The sequence below is a fragment of the Otolemur garnettii genome, unplaced genomic scaffold, assembly GCF_000181295.1.
Source record: "Otolemur garnettii isolate 467f Iridium unplaced genomic scaffold, OtoGar3 scaffold00008, whole genome shotgun sequence".
Taxonomy (NCBI): domain Eukaryota; kingdom Metazoa; phylum Chordata; class Mammalia; order Primates; family Galagidae; genus Otolemur; species Otolemur garnettii.
The window spans coordinates 11,866,107-11,874,590 of record NW_003852403.1 but is presented as its reverse complement, the minus strand read 5'-3'; the positions used below and the strand labels follow the sequence as shown (position 1 = coordinate 11,874,590).

Here is an 8,484-nt window from a genome sequence, read left to right as displayed (position 1 = left end):
CAGGAGTTGGAGGTTGCTGTGAGCTGTAATGCCACGGCACTCTGCCCAGGGGGACAGCTTGAGGCTCTGTCTCAAAAAAAAAAAAAAAATTACTTATAAAAATTTTTAAGTGACACAGTCTCACTGTGTTGTCCAGGTTGGACTTGAACTCATGGGCTCGAATGATCTTTCAACCTGAGCCTCTGAGTAGTGAGGCCTATAGGCTTACACTGGGAAGTGACTTTTGTAGCTTTCTCTTGTCCCACTGTTAGCTCTCTACTCTTCCTGACCATGCCCTTCTCCCATCCTGTACTCTTTCAGCTTCAGTCTTGGGGCTAAAATGTATGCTCTCCCAGCTGGCCTCTGCCCGGACCAGTTGTGCCTGTAGACCCCTCATCTTTTGTCCTCCTTTTCCACTCCTTTCCAACCCAAGAACACAATTAGAAGAAAAAACATAAATAGCAAAAGATGACTTCATTATCACTACCACCCTCCCCGTCAAAGACAAAGTGAAGGTATTGGAGGCCGTCTAGAATTAAAGACTGGCGCCTATGAGTGGGTACCTGAAATGACTGAGTACATGAAAACAGGCTAGTCGGCTCAGCAGTTAGGGCACCAGCCACATCCACCGGGACTAGTGGGTTTGAACCTGGCTGAACCTGCTAAACAAACAAACAAACAACAACAAAATAGCCAGGCGTTGTGGTGGGCATCTGTAGTCCCAGCTACTCTAGAGGCTGAGGCAAGAGAATTGCTTAAGCCCAAGAATTTGAGGTTGCTGTGAGCTGTGACAGGACAGCACTCTACTGAGAGTGACATAGTGAGACTCTGTCTCAAATAAATAAATAAATAAAATAAAATAAAACAGGCTAGCCTGTCTCTGGGCCCCTTCTTTGGAATTCTGAGGCAGCTTACTTGGGAGCAGCTATCCTGGGTCTGGTTTTTTGGCATGAACATGCCCTCTGCTGGTAAAGTGGGAGCACTGGTACTTTCCCTTTCAGAAATCTTTAATTCTAGATGGCCTCCAATGCCTTCCTGTCTTTATCAGTCTTAGTCCATGATGGCCCACCTGTCTCTCCTCCTACCCTCTCCCATCCCTCCTTCACCTTTAGCCATTGCTTTCCCCTCACTTAATTCCCAGAGACTATTAACATAGCTGTTGCTTCCTCCAGGAAGCTAGGAAATATTGACTGCAAAGGGCCCTTCCAACCTCTCTCAGTTCTGTAAACTGAGGCCTTGCCTGGAAAGTATGGAACAGGAGAAGGAAAGGCAGGAACTCAGATGGAGACTGTGGGGAGAGGGAACCAAGCATAGTGGTAGAGGTGTCTAAATTGGAACAGGACAGAATTGTAGGGAAAAGCCAAAGATCTGGGGATGGAGAACAAGAGATTGAAAATGGGAAGGTGAGGGTGGCGCCTGTGGCTCAAGAGGTAGGGCCCCAGCCCCATATACCGGGGGGTGCCAGGTTCAAGCCTGGCCCCGGGATAAAAAAAAAACTGCAAAAAAAAAAATAATAATTAAAATATAAAATAAAAAAAAATTAAATAAAAAAAAATTAAAAAAAAAAAAAAAGAAAATGGGAAGGTGGCACTCTACCCAGGGGGACAGCTTGAGGCTCCTGTCTCAAAAAAAAAAAAAAAATGGGAAGGCAGGGCTCGGTGCCTGTGGCTCAAGTGGCTAAGGTGCCAGCCATGTACACCCAAGGTGGCGGGTTCGAATCCAGCCCGGGCCCGCCAAATAACAATGACGACTGCAACCAAAAAATAGCCGGGGGTTGTGGCGGGGGCCTGTGGTCTCAGCTACTTGGGAGGCTGAGGCAGGAGACTCGCTTGAGCCCAGGAGTTGGAGGTTGCTGTGAGCTGTGATGCCAGAGCACTCTACCCAGGGGGATAGCTTGAGGCTCTGTCTCAAAAAAAAAAGAAAAAAGAAAATGGGAAGGCAAGAATAGAAACAGAGGTCAGGAACTAGATCAGGGGAATGGGTTAGAGAAGACCAAGGAGAGATCAGGATTTGGCTATGAACTAGAAGAAATGACAGCAACAGAAGGCATGGGGCATAAGTTTATTCTTGTGCACAAACCAAAGTACTGTGACTCACGCTCAATATGCAAAGGAAATTATCACTTTCCAGTTTAAACAGCAAATGTGGCTGGTGGTGGTCTTGGTGAGCGGGGGAGTCTATATCCCTCTAGAATCAGAGATCAGGACCTGAAGCTGCAAAGGAACAAGAGCTAGAGTTTTGAGGGATAGGGTAGGACAAAAAAGAGATTTTGGCTCGGGCTGCTTCCCTACTCCTCCCCAGGTAGTCTGACAAGCTGCAGAAAGACAAACTGAAGGATAGACCCAAAGAAAGTTGCACAGACACCAACAGTTCTTTTGTCACTCAGCACAAACCCTTCCTCCCTCCCACCATCATCCTCCTTTACCCCTTTACTTAAACAAGTTCATTTTTCTCCCTAAAATTTTTTCCTGAGCCCACCAGTTTTTTTCCTGGCTGGTTTCTTGTTATCCAACTTTACTTTCTGCCAACACTGCACTCTCCCTCACCATGCCTGTCTCTGTGGCTTAATTGTTCTCATTCATTTCTGCTCTACTTCTAGTTTCTGCTTCACTCTCCATACCATGGCTGGCTTTTCCCTCTTTTCTGTCTTAGGCTTATGAGGCAATGAAGCCAGTGATTTGTTCATTCTCAGAGGAAATTTTCTTTCTCTTTTTCACTTTCTGGATACTGGGATTGCTTGACATGCAAGTGCTCCTGAAAGTTGCTCACTTTCTGAAATCTTGATGACTGGAAGAATTCTTAGTTATATTCTTTGTCTAACTGGTATAACTCAGCCCCCCATGTAAACTGCCCTGGCTGTTCAATCTTCTCATACTCAAGTAGCTTTACAAGGTGCTGTACACCTGCGACAAACCCAGTCTCTTAAGTAGTTATTCTCTAGTGCAGTGGTTCTCAACCTTTTGCCACGACCCTTTAATACAGTTCCTCATGTTGTGGTGACCCCCAACCATAAAATTATTTTCGTTGCTACTTCATAACTGTAATTTTGCTACTGTTATGAATCATAATGTAAATATCTGATATGCAGGATGTATTTAGGCAACCCCCATGAAAGGGTCGAACGGTCACGACCCACAGGTTGAGAACCGCTGCTCTAGTGAATCTCTTTCTCCCCATTAAGCTTTGTGTGGGGATATGACCTTTCTACCAGTTCAAGGAGAAGACCCAGATTGGGTCTTTGTTTAGACCTCTGGTATTACTCTTACCTCAGACAAAAGAGCACATCCGTGCACACACTCACTTCCACACACTCACACACACACACATGCAGGCCCAGATATATGCTAGCCAAGCTTTTAAAAGCAGAGTGAGGAGTAGGGAAGGGTTTAGAGCAAACAGGTTAGTCCCTCTGCTGTCTTCGAGATGTGGAGCTTCTTGCCTGAAGCCCCAGTGGTAACTTCTGTTTGCTTCTCACTGAACATTAAAATAAGGGCCACAGGGAAAAGCACAAATGTGAAGAAACAGAGACCTGTGCAGGAATCTGGGCAGAGAAGCCTGGAGATACAGACAAAGGTACAGGAAAGGAAATACAGAGAAAAAAGGGAAGCAGAGGTACTAGGCTGGAAAGCATCAGGGAGGTGGGGAGCAAGGAGCAAGCTGGGGGATAGGCCACCAACTTCAAAACTATTTCTGGCAGGAGGGAATTTAACCTCCAGATGCCTGAGAAAAGGGGGTGGGATAGGGTAGGAGAAGCAACTATAGGAACTGAGTGTTCTACCCCTCCTTGGTCCTGGGACCTGCGCCTTGCTCACCGGTGCCCTGCCCCAGGCCTCCACACATGAGCCTGCAATCCTGTTCTGGTGGCTGAAAATCGGGGCCTGGCTACCTGAAAACCACAAGAGCTGGGAGAAGCCTCGAGGCCCCTTGAAGACTCTGGAGAATGGGCTGTGGTAGGAACAGGGGCTGAGGCCAGCTTTGCCCTCCAGATGGGCTCATCCAGGGTAGTGGCTGACCGGGGTGCAAGCACAGTGGGAGCCAGGGGCTCTGCTGTAGGCTGGGGCCCTGGAGTGGAAAATCTGCGAATTTCCTGAACTCGGGCAGTTTTGGGAGGCCCTGAAGAGGTGGGGCCAGGAGTTGGGGGAACCTCATCAAAACAGAACATGGCAGTTTTAAGTTGGTAGGGCTGATGCCGCATGAAATCCAGAGCTTTGATGCCCTGCTTGGGGGTTGCACGAGGCCCCTGAGATTGAGCCTTATTTGGGAGAGTTCGGGTAGCCTGGGGAAAAAAGGGGGAGAGCAGTGGGTTATAAGCAATAGGAGGTGGGGCACGGATATTGGGCGAATACTTCCAGGAAGGGGGTAGTGAGGGGGTAGGAGAAGAACTTCTGGGCCGAGGGCCAAAGCTGGGACCAGGTGTAGCTTCCACCACATACCTATCTGCACGGCTCTGCCGTTTGGCAAACAGCTCCCCACCCCTTCCCTGAAGCCTTGGTGGCTCAGGGATTCCAGCCGAATGGGCTGCCCCATTTACTAGCCCATTGAGGAGCCCTCGAGATGTTGGCTTAGGAGCTACTGGGGGTGGAGTCTTAGGAGCCGAAGGGGGCGTGGCCTTGGTATCCATTGGAGGCGGGGTTTTAGATGTCACGAGAGGCAGGGTCTTGTAATTCCTGGGACCCGGTGGCTGCAGGAAGTTGCACGCTTCAGCCCCGAGGCTCAGAGCGTCCTCCTCAGGACCTGACTCGGCACCCCCGGCCCTGGGTTTTTCATCCAGGTTCTGCACCAGCGATAGCAGCTCGGGATTGGGCGAGTTCTTCTCCTCTTTTCCCGGGCGGAACATCTGCTTCCGAGTACCCCGGCGCCGTGCCTCCTGCAGGATGCCGGTGCGGGCAGCTGGCACCGAGATGCGCTGCTCCCGGGCGCTGGGGGGCTCAGGGGCCGCTGGGCCTGCGGCGGGCGCCTCTAGGCGTGCAGAGGTTCTCAGAGGTGCAGATAGGAATATAGACGCTTTCGAAGTCATGGCAGCTGCGCTAGGAGGAGCTGAGGGTTCGGGGCCTCCTCCTGGGGTAACAGGACGACTAGGGGCTGGGATGTACAGAGAGCTGGTGGCCGTCACAGGGCCCGCAGGGCCCGAGGAGCGTGAGGTGCTGGCGGAAGCAGAGGCTGGCATGTGGCTGAGAGCCCCTGAGGTGAAGCTGGACAGAGAGGTGGGCCCCTGCGGAGAGGACGAGAAGGAGGGTGGGGCGGGGCTGAGGCCTCCCAGGCTTTCATTCGCCCTCTTGGGGGCGAGGGGCCGGAAAATGACCGAGGTGGTGCTCGGCCGCTGCTCTTGTAAGCCCGGGATAAAGGGCCTGGCTGACCTGTTAAAGATGCTTGCAGCGGAGATGGGGGCTCCACTACTCTGGAGGAAGGGGCTCGGGCTGGCTACTGGGGCCGGCAAAGGGCTGAGCGGGACCACAGCTGCGTCTGGAGGAGCACTCTGGGCTCGAGGTGGTGACTGCAGGCCTAGCCCGTTGCTGATAGCTGCAGAGCCAACCTTATCCAGCTCCTGGGTGCTGGAGGCTGCGCGCTGGCGCTGCTGTTCGAAGAGCTGGACCCCTCTCCCAGAGGCCTCACTTAGCTGCCCTCCCAGCCCAGCGCCCTGCCCCTCTGCTTTGCCTGAGCCCACCCTGGCCAGCTCCATATCCAGATAGGGGCTGTCCCAGTCAGACTGATTGGTGAGGCTGCGGGCGTCAGAGAAGGTTTCTTCGTCTAGCTCTGACTCACTCGTGGGGGGAACACCGTCTTCCTCCTCGGCGCCAGTCCCAGCAGCAGCACCAAAGCTCACTAGGGTGTACTTCTTGGCTCTCTGTCGGCGCTTCTTAAACATAAGCACCCCTTTGGAGTGGGGGTTAGGGGCTGCAGTCAGCAGGGATGCAATGGTCCGGCATTTGGTCTTGGCTTCCTTCACACTTTTCTCTTGGAGGCTCTCTGCACGTTGCAATTCTGAAGAGGCCAAGAGGGAAAAATGTCAGTGGGGCTTCCCCAGCCAGTTCTTGAGGCTTGTTCCCCAAGACTTCTACCCAGAGCCCCAACCAGCTCCCTCACACTTCCTACGTCTTACCTCCTGTCTTTCACTGGCCCGAATCACAATGTCTCTTACCTATGGGGAAGACCTCTGACTTGGGGACAGAGTAGAGAGTGAAAGGTGAAACCAAGGATAGTTGAAGGGAGGCTAGAGCCCAGCTGGCTGTCCTGACACTACTCTGCCTACAGATCCTCTATCTTCTCTTCCCTCTATTCTGCTCCTTTCTTACCAGAGATGCGCTCTTATCCACCCCACACACATTCCTCAGCTACCTCCCATTCCTGACTGGCAATGGAGGGGAAGGGGAACTGTGTCACTCTCCTTAGTAGGCAAAAAAATGAGGCAGGTCTCAGGGTGAGAAAAGATGAGAAGTGACACCTTTCTCCCACCATAGAGACCATGTTAGGAGACTTCTCACAGTTTAGGACTCTTCCTTTCTTCCCACGCCTTATTTCTCTGATAGGGACACAAAGGACCCTTAACAATGAGGATCTTCATTCACAATTCCACCCCCATCATGCAGACCACATCATAAACATTCATAGAATGATTCCCACCGCACTTCATTTCAACAAGAATAGCAGTCTAGTGTAAGCCACCTGTAGGTATACTTTCTCCGATGTACTTTTCTCTCTCATTCACATATACCCCCAGCTTACATACACCTCAGTTCACACACATATATGTAAATATTTATGTGCACACACAAAAGCATATAGTCATTCAAATACATTCACACAGGGCAGCGCCTGTGGCTCAGTGGGTAGGGCGCTGGCCCCATATACCAAAGGTGGCAGGTTCAAACCCAGCCCTGGCCAAACTACAACAAAAAATAGCCAGTTGTTGTTGCAGGTGCCTGTAATCCCAGCTACTTGGGAGGCTGAGGCAAGAGAATTGCCTGAGCCCAGGAGTTGGAGGTTGCTGTGAGCTGTGACACCACGGCACTCTACTGAGGGCAATAAAGTGAGACTCTGTCTCTAAATATATATATATATATATATATACACACATTCATACACCTACCTACATGCTCCAGGTGACCCAGAGTTACCTGGACCCATGAGAGTTATCCCTGTAGAGATCCTGTTGCTAACAGGACAAAATCTTGGCCTTCCAACTGCCAGGGCACTCATCTCTGCTTACATCCATGCTACGCACAGCCAGGGGCAATCTCGAATCCAAGATGCAGGAAGAGCCAGAGTGCTGTTCTCCAAGACAACCTAAATCTTTAACATACCTCAAGGTCATCAGCTAAATATATTCTCCTGTCCCCCAAGTTGGGGATGGTAGCGGGTAGTCTTCTTTGGGGGTCAGAACTACCCCTTATTTTTCAAGCCTTCTAGGTAAAGAGTTCTGGCAGCCACTTCCAGGCAAGCGTGCAAGGACTGTGCTAAAGGGAATCAGGGCAGAGCTTCCCATGTCATGTGGGGCCTGGGTAGGTGGGGCCAGGAAATGGGAGAGGCTGCCCTGCTGCTAAGACCCCTGCCTTGGACATAGATATTCTCTGGTCTATGGTCCTCAGTTCCTCCTGAAAAATTCTCAAAATTCCATCTACTTTTCCACTCAAGATACCGAGCTCCTTTCTAATCAGTGCTCTTACTCCTCTAATCCCCATGTGTATACCACCAAATAGCACTGTGGATGAGAGAACAGGCACTGGAGTTGGAGTCTGGTTCAGGTTTTTGGCTCTTGGGAGAATTACTTCATCTCATTGAAGTTCAGTTTCCTCATCTTTAAAGGAAGGTGATAATGACTACCTCATAGGATTGCTATTAGGATTAAGTGAGATAATATAGATAAATTTAGCACTTAACATAGCACTGTGGCCCACTGTGAGTAACCATTACAGTCAAAGCTTTTTTGACACCAGGGTGCATGTAGGCGCTTTCTTGTTCTTATATATCTTCTCCCACAGACTCATACATGCATGCCTTCATGTATTCATAATGTGCTCAGACCTGTCTCAGACAGTGTATGAGTTTTCTATAGCTCATGCGGTTAGAAAACTCTGACACGAGGCCATATCATCACTAAGAAAGGAGCACTGAAACTCTCTTGAGAAAAAGAGAAAGAGGACAGTCAAAAGGAAGGCACAAGAGAATAAGACCTTTCCCAAAGACTGCCTTTCCTAAACTGTTGATGTATTCCCCTTCATTCTAGACCCCAGGACTCTCAGATATGGGAATGTAGTACCTGCATAGAATGAATCTTGGATCTCAGGAACTGGATCTGGGGCTTTGTCGCAGCTGGCTTGGCTGAGGGGCTCTTGGCTGATGGACTCAAAGGTCTCCATGCCGAGAAAGGCAGTGTTGGCTGGAGCAGGACCAGCTGGAGCCACCCCCCATGCCTTTTAAAGCCCCTTTGTCTTGTCCCAAGAGCTGGCAGCTGAATGAGCTCACTGAGCTATTTTTGGACCCCGGCCCCCTCCCTTCTCTCTGCTG

At 50.4% G+C, this 8,484-nt stretch overlaps 1 protein-coding gene across 2 annotated transcripts in view; it reads right to left on the bottom strand.

Annotated features, from left to right (window-relative positions):
- Window positions 1–3,205: 3,205 nt before the first annotated feature.
- Window positions 3,206–8,484, bottom strand: part of SYNPO2L (synaptopodin 2 like) — a 10,484-nt gene continuing 5,205 nt past the window's right edge. The window contains exons 1-2 of one of the 2 annotated variants that reach the window (XM_012801346.1): window positions 8,237–8,362; window positions 3,390–5,961 (exon numbers count right to left, since the gene is read on the bottom strand). In XM_012801346.1, coding sequence (XP_012656800.1) covers window positions 3,788–5,961; window positions 8,237–8,336 — 2,274 coding nt within the window. In that variant the 5' untranslated portion in view covers window positions 8,337–8,362 and the 3' untranslated portion in view covers window positions 3,390–3,787. Of the gene's footprint in view, window positions 5,962–8,236; window positions 8,363–8,484 lie in introns of those variants that run through there. The other variant, XM_003783554.1, reaches the window with a different exon arrangement.